This window comes from Acanthaster planci, linkage group LG06 (genome assembly GCF_054643075.1).
Source record: "Acanthaster planci isolate LZ-2023a linkage group LG06, COTS_SCS, whole genome shotgun sequence".
Taxonomy (NCBI): domain Eukaryota; kingdom Metazoa; phylum Echinodermata; class Asteroidea; order Valvatida; family Acanthasteridae; genus Acanthaster; species Acanthaster planci.
In genome coordinates, this window is record NC_141782.1 from 6,520,859 (window position 1) to 6,545,213 (window position 24,355).

General features: G+C 40.2%; 2 protein-coding genes across 5 annotated transcripts in view; one reads left to right on the forward strand and one right to left on the reverse strand.

The window, feature by feature from the left end:
• Positions 1-5,000: 5,000 nt before the first annotated feature.
• The window catches only part of LOC110979986 (uncharacterized), a 137,494-nt gene continuing 118,139 nt past the window's right edge, over positions 5,001-24,355 (reverse strand). For 2 of the 4 annotated variants that reach the window (XM_022236210.2, XM_022236211.2), the window contains exons 7-8: positions 10,678-10,846; positions 5,001-8,435 (exon numbers count right to left, since the gene is read on the reverse strand). In XM_022236210.2, the coding sequence (XP_022091902.1) occupies positions 10,700-10,846 (147 nt within the window). In that variant the 3' untranslated portion in view covers positions 5,001-8,435; positions 10,678-10,699. Of the gene's footprint in view, positions 10,847-24,355 lie in introns of all 4 variants that reach the window. The other 2 variants (XM_087137683.1, XR_015425573.1) reach the window with 2 other exon arrangements.
• LOC147798777 (uncharacterized) lies at positions 16,919-17,979 on the forward strand. The gene is made up of 2 exons (XM_087137780.1): positions 16,919-17,202; positions 17,499-17,979. Exons 1-2 carry the CDS (start codon positions 16,919-16,921, stop codon positions 17,977-17,979), a joined length of 765 nt encoding a protein of 254 aa, XP_086993906.1.

Below are 24,355 nucleotides of genomic sequence, written 5' to 3' on the forward strand. Positions count from 1 at the left end.
TAGGTTTCCGTGTTTCATTACTGTATTGCCAGATAAATCCAGTCTTTCCTAATTGGTAGTAAACTTCCACCCAACGAACTGCCCCTAGGCTTAGTCCGCCATTCGTTAACTGGTATCCCCCTTGTGTCAGGGTAGCCGCTCACCCTTGCTCAAGGTTAATAAATATATTTGTGGGGTTGGGCCAGGTCAATTCCATCCCTGATCCGGCTGGTTACTGGGTCCACCACAAGAGGTGTCAGTTGCATTCGCCACAATATTCCTATCACAAGTATCAGCCCTGGCAGTGGTACGGCCTGACAAATCACTCGGAAGAAATTAAATGGCATTCAAGACCTTGTTGATTCGGAAAACATTGAAATATTTCGCGAAGATTTACAGCTTTCAAGAATGGACGGTTTTGTTTATTAAACACCAACGTGCACTAATGTTCCAGTGTAATGTTCATGCATATTAATGAAAGAAACCACTTGAATTAAGTACAATGGTGTTGTACGTGTACATTGTTTGAAAACGTCATTGTTTGGAAAGGACCAAGTGGACCAAAGCATCATTTTTCCTCCTAATTTTTGTAAATTTGAATGAGGGACCCTTGTGGTCGAGTATGTGATCCAGCAAAAACAAAACTTAGCCGACAAAAGCTAACACAACCCCTCTAAGCTATCACTCCCCTAACGGAGAAAAAAGCAGTGTGAACAGTCTAAAGTTTGTCTCCACCCCGGATAAACCGTACCACTTTTCCCTCTAGTGAATGCAATACCACTCACTAAACCATACCTGTACACACTCCGATTCATATTTTGAATCAAGCGGCTGATAAGTTCCCGAAGGTTGGCGTTGAGTAGTCGACGCCATCTTGGTAGTGGTACACAATACACGCACTGTGGACAGCACTGGTACAAAGTATCCAGTTCGATCCTGCCTTAATACATGTACAGAAAAATTCCTTTGTTGTGTGAATCTTTGTCTTAGAGTGTTTGAAGATAACAGGGTGTAAAGATTGCGGAAGAAACTAAACCAAAAAGGAGTTCAGCGATCTTTCAAAACACTGCACACCGCTCGCGCACTTGAGAATATAAAGTACTGGAAAGGCAGCCATTTGGCCTTTGGTATAGATGCCATTTGACCTAGGACAACTGAATCAATAGACATAGGACTGGAAGAGAACATGGAGGGATAGAGTATGGAGGGATTCATGAGGAATGGGGCCTGATAGCTTACAAAGAGAAAATTGTTTCGTTAAATGCAGTTGAGTATGACATTACTACAAATAAAAAAGGTGGAGGAGATATCTCACGACTGCTAACACGGGACCATGAACGCCTGTTGTCAGAGGGAAAGATGTCATTAACATATTGTAATGCCAAAATAATTTAGTTTTTTAACCCTGTTACGAAAACCTCATGCGAGATCCAGTCATTCAGAAGACCACTTCTCTCTGCACTGTTGAAAAGTTTGTGTTTTCTGTTGATGAAGCGCTTCAGTTCAGGGAGAGCATTTGGATCTCTGTTTGGTGTATCTGGGGATTGAGTCCTAAATAGCAGCATCCAACTGGTCCGTAACGTCAGCTGACCAGATAACATTGTCAGCGTTGATGAATACTGACCATGGAACCAGGTGAAATAGTTGCCACAAGTGATCATAGGCCTACGTGAAAATATTGTAATGTGGCTGGTCTCCGTAGAGTTGTAAAGAAATGAAATCTGAAACTGATCTGGAAAGGGTTCAGTACTGTAGTCACTGATGAGTAGCGATCGGGAAGATCAGGGAAGAGAAGATCAATAATTGAATCTCGCATTGGCTCAGTGTGGTGGTCAGATGGTCTCGTGACCGACGTTACAGGCTGCTCAAGGTTAAAATTGGCAAATATATCCACCAGATGGGACTGCTTAGCCAAAGCCAGTCTGTGATAGTTAAAGTCCACATTGAAGTCCAAATCCTGTAGGCACCCATCGTAGTTATCAATGTGAATGGATTCCATCGCATACGTTTGGGCCAGTAAGCAGCACGAGGAGGGTGGACGACACACAAGACCAAGAAGCTAACTCAGAATGTAATTTGAGAGATAGTCACATAAGTTCAAGATTGTCATGATGGGTGAAAAGTACATAATCTGATGGGAATCAAAGATGAATGATATTCCCACACTTAAGCACAGCAATTCAAAGCATGGCAGATGTGCTACTCCTATACTGAATATGTGCCTTCCTGTAGTCTTTATGAATGAAGTCCAGTTTGAGTGAAACAGAGATGGGGAAATGATATATCGGATGGAAGGAGTGGTTTCGAGGCAAAAAGAGTAAGTCACATCAAAAATATCTAATGAATGATGCCCATTGTTGTCAGTCTTCGTGGAAAATGTCAGTAACAAAGTCCATTGTCCCTTACCGGCTTGGACGCAGTTGATAGGCCAAGGCCCAAAATGTCCAAGGCAACACAGGCGACTGGAAGTCTGTCAGACATTTCAGTCATCGGAAGCCAAAGCGGTCGGGTCCTGATCCTCCAGCATCACTGATAATTTATTAAATCAATGACAAGGGGTCAATCATGCTCGACAGACAGAAATGATATGTAGGCTTTTATCAAAGACACAAGAAAATGATGACCATAACACAGTACCCTCAATCAACTTCCCTCTGTTGCCCGTGTCAGCTTGCTTGTATCCCACCTCTTCCATCAAATTAAAAGCACTTGCATGCACAGAACTGTTAAGCTCAGATATGCTTCTTATCTGAATCCGATCTAGAATCTTATTATTATCAACTGGTCAACTTTTTCCTGGAAAACAACACAGTGCAGGGATGCTATCTTTAACCCTTGATAACATTTCTTCTTCAATTCTCTTCCATATCCTGTCCTCCTCCTCCGTCATGTCAGTATTATGATCCACCCCTATCTGAATCCTTTCATCTGATTGGTCTCTGCCTTCCTGCACAGCTTCAAAACCGCTATACCAGAAGACTTTCCACTCCATCATCTCCAGGGACATCACTGTCAGCTCCAACTTCATCAAGATATGCCATTTTCCATTCTCTACACTCCTTGTAAATCCCCACCCTCAGCAATGTCCCTCTTGATTTCCTCCGTTTCTACAGCTGTCAACCACGGACTTTTCCTAATATTCCTTACCTGATCCTCCAGACGCTGTTCAGTTAATTTCAAAAGGCCCTTTCCCCGCCACAGTTCAAACATGCACCTCCTAAATCCTTTACATTCTAGCCTACTCAAATAACACTACATTGCCACCCTATTTTGTTCCTTTTTCCACCTTTCCTCATTCTTGCCATAATCCTACGATTATTCTGAACAGTGTAAGTATGATCTGGAGATGCCTGCCCAGATCCACCATCGAGATCAGGTGATGGACCATGTCTGAAAGACCTTCAGCCGATTTCACAAAACTTTACGCAACGGCATAACTTACAGTCATTTTAAGTGGCATAAGATGCACCAAACAAAGCAAAAATGAATGATTTGACTAGCTCATTCTTTTCGGTTAAGCCTCATTGTTGCTGAACTGAAGAAGGCTTATACGAGAAACATACAACTCTGTTGTAGAAGTAATGAAAAACTTGTTTGGCTGTGAGAGAACTGCGAGATTTTGTATCCGGTTCCAGTGGAAAAAAAAAACCGACTTTTTCAAAATGGCGGGCGGGGGTGATTCAATGACTGTTTGATGACTGTTTTGATAATGGAAAATAACAGCTATAGTAATAGCAATTGTCGTCCTCGTCCAAGATATTATGACGTGGCACTGGGCGCTAATTACTAGGCGAAGTGCAAAGTTATAGATGGCGCTCTGCCCAGTAACTAGGGCAGATGTTGGGCGCACAAAGCTGTGTGTTAAGCGAGCACGGCGCATAGGCTCCGCCTTGCACTAAGGCGATTGGTTAACGGAAGTCACTGCTTGGTCACATGCAGCGCGCGCACAGGCAGAGTTGCAGCAGCAGCAGGCTTGCAAAGCTATATAAAGGGCGCACAGGCAAGGTTTGGTTATCCTGAGTCAAGGGCTGATCCTGAGGTAGGGGTCGAGAATCCTGTGCAAGGGTTATCATCATCACACTAGTGTAAGAAAAGTTGACAACATCAAGCAGGGAAAAATTACAAATGCAATGCATATTAACCCCACAATTTGTCACACAGTGCACAATGCTATCAAGAAAAGTATGCAGATGTTGGGTGTGTCTACCAACAATACACAGTGAACAATAAATGTTCAAGAACATTAACAAAAACTTAAGGTTGTTAATACTAAAAGTAACAAGATCATCAGTGAGAAGTGCCAAAAACTTGCCTAGTAAGGGCTGCAAACTATAACCTACCCCCGTGAACCTATCTTTGCAATCTGGTCACAGTTAACAGCAAAAACCCTTGCTTGATAGGAGAGCTGAAGTAAAGCATTGCTCTGTGTCTGACCACTGTGTGATTATTTAATGACACCGAGATACGAGATTTTTTCCTTATCCTTTAAAAAGTTTCTAGTTCTTGATGAAACTGATTTTTTTAACAAAGGAATGGTTGTTTAAAAGATTGCACAGTTTCAAAGCTTAGTGAGTTCACGTCTCAGAGAAATGTTCAGTTAAGCTTGTGCAATCACGTACCCCAGTTAATTTGTCACAAGGTTCTAATTTTATTTACTTTTGTAACATAAACCATGTTGGGCCATTTCAGGATCCTGTTTGTTGATGGGATATAAAAGAAGTCTGAACATAGCACAGCCCTGTTCAGCTCAGTATCCTCATTCTAGAGACCTTTCCAATGATTTCATGTGTTACAGGGTATTAAATGGCCTAAACTGCATTTCGGTTGAACAGAGTAGCAGTTGTCTTACAAAATCAAGATTACTTCCACAGCACATTGTCTGATTTTAAATGAAGTCTTCAGGTTTCATAACATAGACTTCAAATCGATTAAAAACATTTGAAAATTGCTTTGAGAAAATAAATGATATGTATGGGCTGCAGTTTTTGGGGGAAGGGCAACAAAAGACGCCTCAACAAATATGCCAGTATTTGTGGTGGGATTTTATTATCAGTTAAAATGACAATACATGTAACACAAAACAAAAGCAAATAAACCTAAATAGCTGATATTGTTGCCTGAAGCTCAGTGCAAGAAAATATTGAATACATAACATGTTCATTACAGCTTAACTTAATGTCAACACCTGATTGGCTCTTTGTTCTTTTACTGAAAGACTGACTTTTCTACCTCATATTTAGATTTTAACGGTGTGAAGTGACAATTGTAAAATTTTTAAGCAAATACCTTAGAATATGGCAATAGCATAACTTAAGCCTACTAGAACAGTTTTCACCTCGGGGCGCTTAGTTACAGAATGTGCATTGATGTTTGTTGAAAATGGTTTTGGGGTGCTGAAACAGGGTCAACTGACTTTTATTTAACAGCATTTATAACTGCACTGTTAAACTACAGAAGACAATTACAGACAATTACACTTCAGAAGTGTCACTTTTAAGGTACTGTATGACACAATACTTGAAAAGCTGGCAAATATTACAAAAGTAGAGAACCCCGTTCTTATAGCTTTCAACTGCAATTTGTTTTCCCCTTTTGGGAAATTCTATTAGAAATACTATTTCTACATGCAGCTGCCAAACAAAACTAAGCTACCAACAATCTTTGAAAATGCAAAATTAAACAAATTGCTTTTAGTCACACGTATCAAACACTACTTCTGGTACTAATTCAAAACAAATCCGAACACCTCAATAAAACATTTTGTTAATTATTTTTTCAAGAATGTGACTTATTACAAAAGGCAAAAACATTGACTTTTCAACACAATTAGATGTAATTCAAGCCGGGTCTTTTCCACTTATATTGTCAGTAAAATGTTATGATCATTCATGGTCTTTTGACATACATACAGCGTAAACCTACCTCCTAAAATAACTGAAACATTACATGCACTATTATCTTTATCCTGCCATTTAAAAACTGAATGAAAAACAGGCAATATCCCTAGACACAAATGGGTACTTTCCCTCTGTCAGCTTCTTTCTTTCGGCATCTTTCACACTGTGGTTCTCCTCAGTACAAGGAAGGAGTAGGACCATGTCCTTTGAGTAATGAATACACTTAGTTTAAAACTTTGAAAATGAACTCAGCCTTTAAAACTCAACCTTGGAACCGACATCTTCTGAATGAACACATTGTATCTGTACGCATTTTACACTCCTGAAAACATACAACATGTATAGCACCACCCAAATCAGAGAATGATAACAGTAACTTGGGCAACAACAATGTGAGTAGTGTCATTATGAAGACTAATTATTATACAGGCCTGCTATACATGTACCTTCAGCCACCTTCAGCTACAGTGTTGGTTAAATCTATTCTCCTACAACCAATACAAGGGACTTTTGGATTTTGATTCAATAAAAAGATGCAAGCCTATTGATGCAAACTTGTAATTAAGCTTTGTGAGGTAAAGAAATGGTTCAACTGACTGCACAGACCACTTCCATCTTGCACGTCCAGCTTATTTCAACACATTATAGCACTTTGTAAATGATCAGCATTAACAAAAATACAAATAACTGCATTCCCCAAATCATGGTACATGTACTATGTAAATTTTAGAACCACAAAATAAGGCTTTTTTCACTCTTGCCATGTACATGAACAAAGAAATGAAACCATCAAGAGAACAGTATTACTTCAACCTGCATAGACAAGCTTCAAACATGCATAATTTTTTTTTACCTGAGCTGATCAAATAGGTACCAAATATAGTCCAACAGATTTAGGCAAATTTGATATAAAAAATAAATATTATTATGATTAATTATGATGTAAAGTAAAAAAAAAAGCAAGTACTATTTTGAAAAATGGTGTCATGAAGACAGTGTTAACTGGCAAGTAATGACATGAAAATAGGTTACATTTTGTGAAAATTATGTACGTTTTGGTTACAAAGAAATAGAAAATTTGTTAAATTCTAAACGATTTTAAATGAATGAAAGAAAGCATGTTCAACCAATTCCTTTTATTCATGAGTATGAATCATCATGCCTGAAGAATTGTTTAATTAAACAATTAACCCTGTGTTTCTTTCATATACATAGAGTGCCTTACAATGGAAATTCTGGCAAGTACTTACACACCGCATTCTATCTTTCTCCATTCTTTATAAAGTTGGATGTCTAATATGCATGTTAACTTGTCTCCTTGTCAAAATATTTTTTCTACTATGAATGTCCTGAGCAGTAATACACACACTTCTGAACTACTTTTGCCTATTACACAGAATGATTAGTTTCAAATGGAAATATGTAACTTCCGACTCAAAGCATTGTAACCCAATAATGAATAAAAATGTCATCTTGCCAACACTGGCATTATATCCATGACCTGTTTTCAATGACTGGAGGATTTCTCTTTCATAGTTTAAAGAAGTGTGAGAATATGCATATCGTTTGCATGTGTCATGAACAATTACATGTATGTATTACATGTATGTATGAAAATAGCAATATTATGGCATTTCTCTACATGTCTCACGCATGTCAATAGTTAACGTAAGAAACAGTCACCTAAAACTAAGTGTTTTCACTCTGAAGATATAGTTACACATACATGTACCCTACATGCACAGCTATTGTTATCATTCTCTTAACCAAGACACATATTGATAGTTGATGTTTTTATATTTGACATGCAATGTTTTTTCATTACTGGCTGAAAATATTGCTGAAAAATTGTAAAATTGAACGGTTACACCATTCATCCAGTTTTTATGTGCTTGTACATCAACCAAAATCAGTCATCCATTTTCCCCATCCTTTTCATAAGCAAGCAAAGTGAAAAATCCCCGGGATGAGGTTCCTGCCAGGGAATATTTTCAAGTACCGCTCACTAGCACAAAATTTAAACGTATCATTGAGGGAAGTTGTGCAATGCACATGTACACATGTTTGATAAATGTTCAATTAATTTGAAGTGCATTTTTACTGGTTTTGGCTCACTGAATTAGGGATGCATTTCAACTGCATAAACATAACAAACACTGACATTTATGAATGATTTCAAACTGGACATAACAAAACTCTTGAATACTTACTTGAATGGAACATACTCTCAAACCCCTAAGACCTCTAAAACTGTGAAGAATGAGCAGAAGATGCATGGAAAGAGAGCAGTTCTGCCTTTAACCTCAGTAGTTATACAAATGTGTTTCATTTATCAATGCCTTTCTCAGGGAAAGAACATGCAAAGATTTTTATACTTCTTATATCGATGCAGTATTTGGTAGTACCTTTGATACAGCTCTGAACTTTGTATGTAGATTACAATTGTGTCTTTAACTCAAAAAAAAATCGTAACAACACTACTTTAATACTGTATCTTAGAATCTCAAGATGGCTTCTTTTTTTACCGGAACTCCCGTATTGACATTTGTCATTCTGGGCCTGTTAAAAATCAAAATCCACAAGCTCATGATTGTTAACCAAATTTACAGGCTTTAGAAAACACACAACTGAACTTAAAATGATACACTGAAAACAAATCAATCAATTGACATCAAAGGGGTAGTCAGTAAGGTGAATAAGAATACTGTCATATTATGTAAATCACAGGTATCTTTAACTTGACCTACTTGTAGAATGCTGGTCATTTTATTTGCTCTAACGTGGGGCATAATTATGGCAGTGCTGAATACCTCAATATTCAATTTTCTTTCAAAGTTCAAATTTTTTGTTTGATTTTAATATCTGGACACAAAATACATGACAAAAGGAAGAAAATTACATTTTTTATTGCATTCTATAGGCCTAATAGCACAATATAGAATCCATCTTAGAATAGGAAATAGATTCTTTACGAATAAGTTATCAATGTTCAAGTCGGCATTCTTTGTAATGATTACATATTGATGCAAACTTTGTTGAAATAAATTATGGTAAACCTTCATGACTATATTTCAACGTTTTTCATTGTCTGAATGTCCCAATCAGACGATGACTGCGTCAGATAAAATTAAGAATTAGGCATGTAACTAGTCTCTTGGCAACCACAAGTTGTGGCATGAGAAAACATTTATTCTAACATTTTTTCATGATTAGAAGAATTTCATATTTTATTGATCTTGATCAAACTGTCACTACAATTAAAAGTGTTCACAAAATGACAATGATGAAATAAAAGAAGTAAAACAAGGAAAACTGCACTGATCAAAAACAATGATACCAACAGCATTATGGACAACAAATATGGGAGTTTTTCTAGTGGATAATGAGGAAGGTAATCTCATCCACATTCATTTTGAAGAGATTGAGCATCATGTCTGCAGGTTAAAAGAGATTAATTCCAGTCCAAAAAAAATGGAAGTCAAATCGCAAATTGAAATAAGTTTTCAAAGTTTTCTTTGAGCAATTGCTTAAAGATAATGGCCTGTGTCATGCAGTGTGGTTATCCTTATTCCCTCTGCTAGACTACAATAGATGGGGCAGGACATATTCAATAGCACTGATGAACAATACATGTACATGACCAAATATGGCGATGAATGTCAGCAGGCATTAAAAAAAGTAGGAAAATATTCAATGAAGATTTCTGAGAGTTACGCAAAAATCTTTGCCTTTGTAGCAATAACATAAAGCAAGATTTTCCACATACTGTCAGCCCAATTGCCACGTTTTAACCATTTTTTCTTTGTGAGAAAGATTTTCCTGAATTTTTGAGTCATTATCATTAGTCCTGAAGGTGTTTCTTTTGTTTAAACCAAATTTTCAATGTTCAGTAACAGTGCCAAGAAATTCAAGAGCCAAGGGTGTATCTGATTGTTGTATATAGCCGTGTTCGGTAGAGTGAACTGTCCTGGAGCAGCAGACAATCTGGTCGTATTTCTCTTTGAAAAATTTTTAAAAATTCTCAACAAGGTAAAAGATATGGCTCATTTGCATGTGCATTTAATGCTTTACTTAATCATTGCTGGTGATAGCAATAAAAGCAAGAAGCTATAATAGTGATTATAGCATGTATTATTGAAACTGCTTCTGATCATGCCTTGGTCATCAAAAATCTGCGGCATGGGATAACCCATCAAAAATCTGCCGCGTGGGATAACCCATATTCAATCAAATGGAAGTTCAACAATTGGAATATTAAATTATTTAATTTGAGTCAGCCTTAGGCATGATTAGATGCTACTGGGATTAAAACTAAGAATTCCAGAGCTAACTTCAGTGCTACATGTATGGTAGGTTCAAAATGCCATACATTATTATACAGTGGTAATAACAACATCTGTAATGAAAGATTCATGCATTTTTCCCCCTGAAATATTGTGTCTGAGCCACAACTTCATACATGTAGATGTAGAATGGGAGACTTTTAGATGCACGGTGGCTGCAGACAAACTGGTCCTTTTCAGCGGTTGTGCGCATACTCAGAACTAATGCGCATGCCTAGAACTGCACGCACACACCCACATCAACCAAAAAGGACTGTTGTGTCTGCCGCCACCAAGCGTCTCAAAGTGTCCCAATAGACTGATTTTCAAAATCTGACACTAGATCTGGCCTGCTTGCCAGTAAATGAAAAGAATTAAATACTTCAACATTTAGCCCCAACAGTTTGAAGTCTCCTGATTTCAATATGATTTTACATACACCCTAGGGGGTTAGGGATAATGAAAAGGAGACTACTTACATGTAAATGAAATGCTGCTCAGTTATGTCTCACTATGCATGGTGCTGGGCCAGCCTGAATGAAGATTTCTGTTTGACTTGTCTGGGTATGGGCCCCAACCTGTGGCTTTGATGTTTACTGGTGACTTTACATCCTTCAGTAGAAATGATGGATCTTCAAATGTTGGGATCTGTAATAAGACAAGGAATAGTTTTCATTTTTCTTCTATGAACTAATTTCAGTGGCACTCATTAAATCAAAATGCTGCATTTGAAATTATGTTATAACAAATATATTAATTTAGAACAGCAATTTGGGAAAAGTATCAGAAATAATGTTCTCATGATCATGTTCACTCCCTTAAATTGTTAACCTTGAACAAAAACACTAATAAAATTAAACAAGGTTTCTCCTTTATTTATCAAATCAAGTGGAGTCAAAACAAACTGCATTTGGATCAAAAAGAAAAGAAAATCCTTCCCCACATTCAGTGTGGGTCGGGTCTACTACAGAATACCTATCCAAACAGTCACTACATGTGCAAATTTTGCATGCACCTATTATTCGCTGAAAAGATTTGATCATCTGTGGTGTACCCTGACCTCCAACAATGCAATGTGGTCCCACCGCCATTTTCGTCCTTTTCAAAAGTGACTCAAAAAGGGTTGGAGCCAGAGTGGGGAGGACGATTGGGTGAGGACTGTTTGGGTAGGTATTCTCTAGTAGACCCGACCCACAATGAATGTGGGGGAGGAGTCTATAGTACTCTACCTGCCCAAACAGTCACAACATATGCAGAGTAGCACTGGTCTAAGTCGAGGGTTGGCAACAACATGTGTAACGCCAAGAATACTCATTCATTTTTCATTTTTTCTTTACCCACACTGATAAGCCAAAATGTATGTGAGTTTACAAAATTAAGAAAAAGATTAACACAATTAAAAAGCCATTAAAGGTAAACACTTTAACAGAAAAATATATAAAGACACTTAAAAACAAAAAATAAAAATTTCTTTTTACATTAATCTATAAAAACATATTAGTTAAAACAATATAAATATTAAAAAGACAGCCACATCACAAGGAAATGTGCTCAGCTAAAAAAAATAGAATTAAGGTTAAATTGAAAAAAAAAACAAATGGACGCGATAACTCAAAATTGGGCCTTATAAACTGATTTTGTTTTTCACCTGTAAATTTCATTATTTGTTTCATTCATGAGTTTCGTCAGGTACGGTATTGCACTGCTGGCATATCTCACCAATCTACACTTAGGTTGATCAAAACGGCACTTTTCTCTAAGGGTCATTTCATGGCAACTGCTATTATTCTTGGGCATAGTTTTTCGAGCCGCCCATTTATTTCTTTTTCTTTAATTTTAAGCACACAAGTTGAGCACCTTTGCCACAGAATAGGGGGCACACTTGCCCAAACCTTGCCACACTTGGCATCCTTGGCACGCTTGCCATATAACAAGGGCACACTTGCCCAAAACTTGCCACACTTGGCATCCTTGGCACGCTTGCCATATAACAAGGGCACATTTGCCCAAAACTTGCCACGCTTGGCATCCTTGGCACGCTTGCCACTTATCCACCGCGTGTGTCCACCGTTCACAGTTACGGTTGGAAACTAGCCCCATCTGAACAAGTAGGTGCTAGTCACAGTGTTTCAATCTGTCACGTGACTTAAACTACTATGCAGATTACCAAAGAGTAAACTTGAAGAAAAATGCTGTGTTTTTCCACTGTTTGCACATACGGTTGAAATAAGCGCCACCAGAATAAGAGGGTGCTTGGCGTGTATTCCTTAACATTAAAACAAGAATGATTAACATGCTCAAAACTTAAAACCTTGAAAACTAATTTAGTTGGTCCTTGAGTATGAAAAGAGGCCCTGCCCATCGCTCCCAGTGAATTTCTGCCAAACGCGTGATGCATGCCCCAGTACTGGGATGACCGGCAGTGACCACCACCCACCCGAGAAAACACTTAACAGCCTGCGGTAGTAACTTATCCTTTTAATACCCAAATGCTGCTGCAATGCAGTCTCGGAGATTAGCCTGAAACTGGGCATTACCGGAGTCCAAAAGATGAGCCCCATCGTAATGGAAAAGGGAAAAATCTGACCATTGAAGTTGTGGGTGGTGGAGAACCGATGCATTCATTCGGCAGCTGAGAGAGTTTTTTCTCTATTTTAGATGGCTGAGTTGCCCCAAAATAACATGCCCAGGGCAGTATGTCTGACCAGAATAAGTGGGCCTCAGGAAACATCAAGCAGCATTCTTGCATAAATAAGGCAATGCAATGCTGGCATATTGAGAAAAAATCGGTACCGACCATGTTATTGGTTCCAGTGTGTACTATTAACATAGCTGGGCGATGACAGCAGCCCTGCAAGTGCAAAAGTAATTTTGTTACATGACCATAATGGGCTCCCCCTTGACCATTCCAGTGCACTTGCGCCCTACTCCCTGGACTGGTTGCTGCTCTACGAACAATGGAGTCGCCAATGATCCAAACATCCCCTTTAAACATGGGGAGTGAAACAAGAAATAAATTACATTGTAAGATTTGAGGTGATCAAATATTGCTTCCCTTAAACTGCGGGAAGGTGACAATAAATTAAAAGGCGGATGTAACGCTGTGCTGCATCAGACCACCACCGCCCCATTGCTTTTATTTCATCCAGGGAGAACCCCAATGCTGAAGCAGTGGATACAGCGCCAATGTGAAATGAATGTGCGCTAAATGGCAATTCCTCTAGACCCAAAAATGTGAGCACTTTCTTCAACATGGTGTCACATTGATATTGGGTAAGGGGAGCCCCTTTGAAATGGCAGAAAAATCCGCCAGGTAGTCTTGGTTGAACATGCACAATAGATTGCAGTGCATGGACCGGACATATCTCTTCATCTGCTGAACTTACTAATCTAACCACTTGAGGAGGACCCACTTTATTATTCTTTGTGTGCCGTAGATTGATCAAGACAGATGCATTAGCCTTTTCCGAGTCGTAAACTTGTACGTCTGAGGCAAGGAGAAGTGAGTTCTGGATGTGGTTCCTTGAAATAGCGGCAAACTCGCCAATGCGCATAAATTCCGGAAAATGCAGTAAGCAGTGTGACCAAAACATGTCAACAATGGCAATGTGGCAATGCGAGTGGCAAACACCTATCCTTCAATAAGTTATCTCTGCGACAACCCGGAAGTAGCTTCATAACTAAAAAATCTCTAGTTAGATCTGGCCAACCTTGAATGTTATGATAGTAGCCTACCCCAGAAACGTATGTAGCAATGGTGGTTGGGGCTAGCCGTTAAAGTGAGAGCCAAGCAATGAATCTCCTCACACTCTCTGGTGAGGCAGGGAGGGGCACGATTGAACCATGAGAGCAAAAAGTACAAAATGCATGCCATCCCGTCTGGTAAGTCTTGTGCGTATTTGAAGCTGACGCTGCAGTTAACAGACGGCTAATCTCACCTTCTATCAAGGTTGGGGATAGGCGTCATTGACCGGTCCTTATGTGAAGCTAATGCACGGAAACAAGCCATCAGGAAATGAGATAGGGAATCTGCAATGTCATTGCATATACCTGGGATATGGACTGCCTTACATGTAATATTATACCGCAGACACTGACATACAGACTGCCGCACCAAATGCATTATTTGATTACAACTAGAGGATTGCTTATTGATAATGTGCACCACTGCCTCATTATCTGTCCAAAAACGCCCCGACTGGTTTGCTAAATAAGGGGCCCAGCAAAGCACTGGGATGAGACAGATGATGGATGAAGCGAAAGGAATTGGGTTGCTGTTTAGGCAACAGCCCAATTGGAGAACATTGGAGATTGGGCAAAGGTTGGAGTGTGAAGGGTCTGGCAATTCTCCCAAGAACAATTTCATTTTGCAATTTTTTAAGGACTATGTCAGACATGTCCAATGCCGACTTAAGGCATTTAGAATCTCTGCAAACTCTAGGGCCCTGAAAACCAAGAGAAAACCCCTGTGAAAAACCTTCCTCTAACAGAACAGCCGCTTCCCTGTTCGTATATTTCGATAACCATTGCCGAAGCACTTCTAAGTTAATGGGTGTTGGGGGACGAAAAATGGTGTTTCTATCTGGTTTTCCACCACTGAACTGTTGGCTGCTGTTTGCACCTAGGAGAGCCTCTGGCCCCTGCACAGGCGGCTGAAATGCCTGCTGCCCACCCACTACAGCCGTCGGTGTGGTCTTAATGTAGCGTGTGTAGATTGTGCCACTGGGCGCAGTGCCTTGTTTCAGGGGAAAATCATGGGGGGCAGTCCCCACGGCCACTCTGCATGACGCTGCTCCATGCCCTCAACAGCCACACCGACGGCAGGGCATATCGGCAGAGATTCCAACGAGGACCGGTGATGGAATTGAATGAAAAACAGACGGCCTTAATATGTGAGGAGCTTTAGTGACTGCCATGGCAGCATTTGCTGAAGAAAATAAACTACCGGCCGCCGCAATTGTGACCCATAGCTCCATATCAATGGCTGCCCATGACTGTGACAGATTTCTTTCCATTCGCAAGCGAAACCGCTCGTCATAGTTCCGCCATCTCAGCCCTGGGAATTGTACCACTGCAGTGCGAATAATCTCCGCATACTTAAGCAATTCTGAGAACTGGCTTGGATGTGCCACAGAACAGACAGCCATATAAACATGAAATGCGCTTGACCATTTTTCATATGAATCAATTTCGCGACTGAGGAGCCACAGGCCGAAAAACAATCTTCTCTTGCTCGACAGCCATGGTTAACTCTGACTCGCTCGCCGTAGAGGCCAGCGCCCTGTTGGCATTGTCACGGTACAATATTGCCATTTCAATATATTGACCATTACAAACTTTCTCTTTCACTGATGGGGAGACATGGAGATCAATGGGAGCCCCGATGTCTAAAGAATGTAGAGGAGCCAGTCTTGTCATGTCTAGAGCCGACGCGCCGGGCAAAAGGCTGTTGTTATTGGCCTGAGCAAAGCCAGGACTGGCGGTGTGTGAGGGATGGCTTTCTGCACGAACTACATCCCGATCTGATAACTTCTCTCGTCTACAAACGCCAGATTAGAATAAGGGAGGGAAGTATTCATACTAGTCGGGAGCACTTAACTGCTAGCACTCAAAGTATTTGCCCCCCCAACACTACTTGGGAAAAGCACTGACATAAGTACATGTACTTGGGTTAAGCCCTGTACTTGTGCCTATTAAACCGGCAGAAGACCGATTGCTTATACTGCCAATACTACTATTATTAACATCCGCTAGGTTAGGTTGCCATCCACTGAAAGGTCCACTGACCGACTATCATCACTGACAGCAGCAGGGGGCATACTTGTTACCGTAGGTCCAGCAGCAGAAACCCAGCTTGATCCCACCACGGCTGGAACTGCGAAACCTGGGCGACCCGTCGACTGGAGCTGATGCTCTCTCTGTGGTGGCCTCTAGCGCTGGCTCTGCTGTCACTTTCCCATGACGGGGGTGCCCAGGACCGTGGCAATGTCCAGCTGCAGCTGTAGCAGTACGCAACAGGGATAAACGGTGGGCCTGTGTCTTCCGCCCTCGGATCAAACGGGGCATCGCTGGCTGCTACGAAATGTGACACTACTCCAAGGAGGGCAACCTGGGGACAAGACAATCAGTCCCGGACGTCTCTGGCAAAAGTCGGCCCCACAAACCTCTACAAGTGGCCAGGGAACAAAGGAAAGCACTCAGGAATATACAGGCGTAAATGTCCGCTCCAAAGTCCAAGACAACCGAACCAATATTCGGTCTTGAAAGGGAGTTCTCTTGCAGAGCGAATTCCATTTTCATGTGACGGCTTCAAAAAACTAAACCAATGTGGCTTTTTTGGCACAAAGCTGGCTGTGCATATAGTTATTGTATTCCAATGTACATGTATATCATCCATCTTCCTGGAAGAGGTTACCCACATTAGCGAAGTCATTCCCCTCCTTCCTCTATAGTCATTCACGGTTATTGGCAAGGGGGTGGCCAGCAGGTGCAACTGGAGGAGATTTATTACTCCTGTCTACATTCCAAACCCCTAGGCGTGATCAGTCGATGGACAGTACAAATAGAGAGGTTTCGTTGGCATACGGTTAGAGAGACGACAACGTTTATCTCTAAACGTAGTCGTATACTTGAGCGTTTAGTGTTGGGTGTTTCGTGGGTGATCCCGGTTACGTTTAGAATGAGCTCTATAGAGGGCGCGTATCGGCGGGGGATTTAAAGATGGCCGCGCCAAATCTCAACTTGATTGATTTGGCGATTGAAGACGAAGATGCTGAATTTATTCAACTTCTCCTTGCAAATGCACCTGACTCAAGAAGAAAAGTGACCTACAACCCTGCATGGCCAAGGTTTAACTTAGCAGAATTGACGGATGATCAGTGCTTGGATAAGTTTCGATTTAAGAAAGATGACATTTATCGCCTGAGTAATTTACTTGGTGTTCCAGAGAGCATACAACTGAAAAATGCTTCAACTTGCAATGGTATTGACACTGTCTGTGTATTGTTAAGGAGATTTGATCCAAATCGGCTATCAGACCTGGAAGAATTGTTTGGCAGACCCAAATCAACTCTATCACTGATTATTAACCAGCTTGTTGACTTTCTGTACACTTCTCATCACCATCGCTTCCTGTCCTTGGACAACGCATGGCTTGATGCAGCACACCTTCAGCTCTATGCAGACACAATACACAACAAAGGAGCGCCATTGCAAAATTGCATTGGTTTTGTGGATGGAACAGTTCGTCCAATCTGTAGGCCAACTCGTTATCAGCGAGTTTGCTTTACGGACACAGAAGAATCCATGTACTCAAATTCCAGTCTGTGGTGATACCATGTGGTTTGATCACACATCTCTATGGCCCAGTAGAGGGACGAAGGCATGACAGTGCACTTCTCCGTATCAGTGGATTGATGGAACAGTTTGAGGCAAGAGATTTCACGGATAGGAATTGCATCCCCTATGCACTTTATGGAGACACGGCGTATCCTCTCCCACGCTACCTGATAAGTCCTTTCAGAGGGGCAAACCTGAGAGCTGAAGAAGAAGAATTTAACACTAGAATGTCATCTGTGGGAGAATGTGTGGAGTGGGAATTTGGAAAGATGTTGAAAATCTTTGCCTTCCTTGACTTTCGCAAGAATTTGAAAGTTCTATTGTCCCCAGTTGCCAAGTACTACCTTGTTGGAGGTCTTCTTAATAACTGCCACACTCGTTTGTATGGAAATCAGACAAGCAAGTTTTCCAACTGGAGCCACCTTCCCTGGAGGACTATCTAGCGTGATATGCATAGCCCTAGTATGCCCAGGCAGTGTTGCTGACCTATCAGCTATCAGATGAAATTGCAATTTAAGATCAGACCATTGCTCACTGTTCAAGAAACTGTTGATTTATCAGTTTAATTCACAAAGTTGATCATTTAACAAGTCTAGTCACAAGTGACTGGATGATCAGTGATAAAGGAATGCTTGTTGTGGGAGTTAATTTGAATGGCTTGATGAATAGGCTAGCTTGATTTGAGACCGAATGATAAAATTCAATCCAATGTTTGAACCAAGAGATTCTTCAGATTAAGTGTTGTGTCTTAAATTGCAACAGGGTTGTCATTTGCACAAAATTTGAAATTAATCCAAAACTTTGGATACTGAGCCTTGTATTTTCTGGCAATCCTTCAAATATGACGTGTAGTCTGTCGTTCGCCGTGTGTACATTATACACCCATGCCTCAATTCTATCTGTGTGTGGCCAACTACATGTATTAAGTTAAGCCTTTGATGTTAGATTTCCCAAGGATGTCAGTTCTCAATGTACAGGTATAGTTAACTTACATAAACATCAAATGAGAAATAATTTGATACATGTATATACATTTGAAATATACATATGATTAAATATACCTCGCATGTACATGTTTAAATAATTCCTGGATAAATTAAGTATTATTTACAAACATCAACAATAAGATTTGAAAAAAATGAGACTGAATATAAACAATACAATCTGAAATGACCAAAATTACATGTAAACCTTGTCTCTTTTATTTACAAGACTTGCATCTCACTGAGCAAACTGTTTAACTCTCCTTATTCTTTCCCTTAATCAATGCCATCATCATCTTAAACATTTCGTTTTCTCTTTCTAGCCTCAATTCTCTCTCCTTTTTTTCCAACTGAAATTTCTGTTGTTCAAGATCCAGCTTCTCTGGAAGATACTTGATGTAGCTGTCAGTAGTCTCAGTACCTGCACGCTTCCTTTTTTGTTGGGTGGTCGCTTCTTTGTCTGTAAGAAATGAGCCATGAGCAGCATGATCAAGGTGAAGGGATGAAGACATGTGAACTACTGCACATGTACTACTGGTCTTTAAATTTAGAAGCTTGGCTAGTGCAAGGTTATTATCCACATGGCATTGTTAGATGAGGGGTATTATTCCCCATTGTAAATTACAAACCTAAACAAAACAGCTTAAATTTGCAGTAAAAGCTAGTTTTATGATTTTCAAAAATATTGATACAAGTAAAGGCCAGTCACAGTAAACGATTGATATTTTTGATGTACTTCTCACCTACATTCCCATCAGTATTCATCTTACTGGTCCCAGCGAGGGATTCCATTGCTGCCATTCGGATTTCTTTTCCTTGAATTTCTTTGGCATGTGTGTCTTTCCCAGATGTTTCCTTGGCTTTCTTCCGCTCCTCATCTAACTCAGCCAGTTCGGTCAACAGTTGTGCCCTTTCATCATACTCCTAATCCGTTCCAGATCCCAAGAAAATATAGCATTCATGTACTGGTCAAAACTCCTACTGCCACCCCATCCCCCCCTCCGAAGCCTTCCACAAACCTAAATTTTTGTTTACAAACAAATTTGTGGATACACATATGCGTGTAATTTTCTTATTGACTACATATCCGAAGTCAACCATGAACTGCTGAAAAATGTGAAAAATCATTCTTAAATGGCAAAAAAGACTGTGCATCAGATTATCCAGGGCAAAAAGTACCCTAGATCTTACTGACTGCATTAATAATAAGTGCATTTATTAAGTCTACTGAATGGATAAAAAATATAATTCCATTTTGCCATTTCAAAACACCTACATGTACAAACATGACTCTCTAAAAATGATCCCCCAAGATGCCTCAAAGCAGTATGCACCCATTATATATCTGAATATAATGTCCGAAGACTCTATGGTTATGAAAAACCAAGTTTCACTAAGTTCATGAAAACAATTTTCAATTTACCAAAATAGATACTTACGCTCTCAATGAATTCATTTCCTGCCTGCGGTGTGCCTCTCGTAGGTGGCAAAGGCGATCCTTACATGCTCTCAAAGTGACATAGGCATTTCGTTCTTTCAAGACGTCATTCAACTTTTTGTTTATGGCCTCCCACATTGATTTATTTTGGGGAATGTCGGCAACTATCTCCCTTAGCAGGAGTACGTCCAACCCTGGATAAAATCTGATGCTTTTTTTCCTGTCAGATTCCATTCTGGAAAAAAAAGAAATGAAAAGGAGGTTAAAGTAATTCTTAAGATATTGGTATATAATTCCTGATTTGTCCACGATGTATTTGTCATATAAATGGGTAGGTGTGACCCAGGCCATGACCTCTACATGCATAAATTATGTATGTGTTTCTATCCCTAAATCTATGATAAATGTAGAAAAATTATTTTCCATAGCATTTGACAAAGAACTCCATATTTTTCTTAAAAGCAACAGCTACAGTTGGTCTTGCAGCTACCCCCCAGCTTTTTTTTTTACTGTTTTCATATCAGAGCTGCATGACAATGTATCGCATTGCTAGAGCTAAAACATTAATGTAACACTGACCTGTTTTGTTGGTTTTTTTTTGGAGGGGGTGTGGCAACTAGTACTAGCTTTTGACCTTTCCCTCACAAATCCTCTAGCCTAGGGCCAGGCCTAGATCAAAATGTTAAGCCTTGCTCCTGAGTGGACGAGTCAAGGTCATAAATCTAAGTTAGGTTTATTGGGATCTGTAACCTGGCCGGCCTCTGGTTCAATTTCATATAAAGTGAGAACATGCAACATGTGACCCTTGGCCTAGCGCTAGCATCATGTGTATTAAAGCACTGGTGGATTAGTCAAGGACATAAATTTAAAATAGCACTGAGAAACAATCTATGCTGCAGCTCTACTATAAAGCCATATCGCAAATACCGCTTGACTGAATTTGTACAATGGTTGAAAGGCATAATGAGATGGAAGAAGATCCAAACCACGCAACTTTTTCCTTACCACAGAGCCTTCAACAATTGTACAAATTCAGTCAAGCGGTGTTTGCGAAGGCTTAGCTTGGTCTTAGTTCAGCATGAGCATTGCGAACGGATGCGACGCATGACCATGACGTTTAGCACTTCAAATTCAACATGTTCAAAGGCTGGGATAATGCCATCAAAAACAGACTGACTGTAATTATTTTTATTGTCTAATGATCTCAGAACATAATGCAAAACATAAATTACTTCATAGAACAACTGGTCTTGTTTTACATCGATGAAAATTATCACAAGGTTATATCCATTTGTCACTTACATGTAGTGTGGCCACTATCCGTGTAAACAAAGCGTTTACGTGTAGAAGGAGTCAGAAGAGCACTTAAACTGATGACGTCACAGGAGCTAAACATAGTCGTCTTACTAAGCGTATGCCAACGAAACCTCTCTAATATCGCGACCTTCCCTCCCCCAAATAAAACATGTGTCTGTGGAGAATAATGGATTTTATCTTGCAGAGATAAAATACATTGTTTGAACCAGGATTGAAATCTAGAAGAGTTAACACACGATTGGGCAACTTTCCTACTCAACATTTCTCTTCTATCAGACAAGGTCGGAAGTTTACATTCAAACATGGCATGATCATAACCAATATAGCTAGGACCAAGAATTATTCTACAGGCTCATTTCTGAACTTCCTTGATGGCTTCAATCTGGTTATTTGTGAGGCCTGAACTCCACATGGGTGCTGCATATTCGAGCACAGGACGAATATATGTCATGAATATTGTAACAAGGTCAAGTTTGGGGACAAACCTTCAACGACTTTAGCTAGTTGAGAAGTGATATTTGTCTCAGTTTAGAAATTGTTGCAGGGTACTCTTTGGGAATTGGAGCAAAAGCATCCTTCCAAACTTGCGGGACTAATCCTTCTTGAAGGGAAGAAATAAAGATATAGGTCATTGTACAATAAATTCGCACGCAAATTCTTTGATGATCTTATGGGAATGGCATCCAGGCCTAGAGATTTACCAATACTAACTTTACACAGTTCTTGTACATGTCCCATTCATTAACTTGACGTGGTTGCTTTGCCAGTGGAAATGATGGTAGCTCTGTTGTAGTGGCTGTTGACTTTGTGCCCCTTCAGCAAATTGTTGGTTTATCCTCTCAGCAATGCCAGCTTCAACTGTTGACGGTACACCTGGAGCATTTAGTATCGGTTGTGGTTTGATCCGATAAGCAAGCAGCTGAACACCTTGGTGCCATTATGCCGGATCAGTGGTCTTCAGATTCTGAATCCTTTCAATGTAGAAGTGTTGCTTTGCTTGGGATATTGCTTTGACTGCAAGGTTTCTATAAAAAAAAACCACTGCAAAGATTTCCCTGATGAGCAGAAGGCTTTTTGACATTTTGCAATTAATGTCTTGACTGCTAGGGTCATCCAAGGTTTATCCGCTGGATGTATTCCGATAGTTTTTGTTGGCAAGTATTTGTTCATGGCTTTGTGTACAGTTTGGTAAAACTGTAGTTTTGGATTCAGTATGGGTACCTTGCAGTACCTCACTCCAATTATGGGACGTTATCCATCTACCAAACTTTTGCATAGAGTAAGCCGGTAGGGGTGGAACAATGCATTTCTGGACGCAATTGTGTTGTTTTTCTCTTTGAGAAGGAGACTAAATGATGCAGTTACGGTCTCTAAGTCCCAATGGCGAATGGACTTCAGGGGATCGGTAATGCTGCTTCATATTTGTTATAATAAATTCCAGTATTGCTTCACCTCTAGTCGGTTGGTCTATCACTTGCTTGAAACCATGTGACCTACAAAATAGTTGGATGTTCGTTCTATTAAAGTCACACATGATGATAAATCCTGCTCCAGGCACTTTAATTTTTAAATTGTCTACTGAGTGAAGAAGATGGTCAATAAGTACATCTTGGTGAGGTGAACTCAATATACACAGCACATATCACAGTACACAAAACTGAGCGTGGGAGTCTAGATGGACGTACAATCAACCATAAGCATTCCAATTCATGCGGTATAAGCACACCATTAATGATGTGTGATGCGATTCCTGTCTTCACATAGACAGCAAGGTCACCACCTCTTGCTTGCGTTTGGTAACGGGTATGAATTTCGTAACCCTCAATGGACTGGGCTTCGTTGAAAATGTTAGGACTCTGCCATGTCTCAGTTATGACTGCCATATCAATATTACAGCCCTGTACAAGTACCCCAAGTTTGTCGGTACGATGAACCAGTGATCGTGCGTTGGTCACAAATATCGATGGTAAACGTTGGGGAAGGTGGTTATTATCAGTCCAAGCTAGGGATGTGGGGATATTCACTCCGTTCGTTGTTCCAGTTGTAGACAGAACCATGGGTAGCAAACTGGACGTGGACCAGCTATGGTCCATACAGTAGTTGTGTGCATTATGTGCATATGTATTCACAGTTCTTGTGTGGGCCCTGTCAGTGAAATGAGTAAAAAATATGCCTGCGTAGCCGGATCCCGGCTATAAGTCCTCTAAATTTCCAACAAATTCCTAACTCTTTCAGAGTCAGATACACTTCTTGGGGGATGGACTTAGGACTGTTTGCTTTTATTGCAAAATGTTCCCATTTTGTACAGTGGGAAAGTCTTTTCAATTTATACCGGGCAATCCCTCAGACCATTTGTGCACGTTGGTGGGTTGCTAGCAGTGGTACTGTAGTGAGATGCTTGGTGATTCAGTTGTGGGCCTGGGTTCAGTGCAACATAAATGCTCACAGTAATGTCTACGAATGGGTCACATCTAGGAATTAAAAGGCTGGTACAGCCATGTTTACAACACTTGGTTAGCGGTCTTCTTGGCAAAGGGGATCCTTTACTCAGCAATTCCTGGTTTGCAAAGTGTTTGAATAACCAAACAGTCTGTTGACCATACACTACCTTGTATATTCCAGTGACAACAGTCCACAGTGGGAGTAGGGCTATGAGGGATGCTACAGTAGTTAATCTGATCGCAATGTTGGATTAGTGTGAGTTCCAATCCATACAGCAGGAATGTAGATTTCCCACAACAAAAATGACAAATGTTCAAATGACACCCAAATAAGTCAAAATGGCACAAAATCAGACGCCGAAAATACAGAAAAAGATGAACGTCACATCAATGTAACAGAAGGCACTTAATGACTACAGAAACAACGAAGATTCACACGATTAAAAATTGAAATGGGAAAAGTAAAAACCTACGGTGTGGCAGCAGGTCACCAGTGCCCTCACATATAAACAAGGAGAGTGTATAAATTTAAGAAAAAGTGAATGTACTTCACGATGACTTGTTGTCTGTCCTACAGGAAGTCCCTTTGACCTCTACGCTGGGAACAGTAGGATTGTCCTGCCATTTGCAGTGTTGCTGT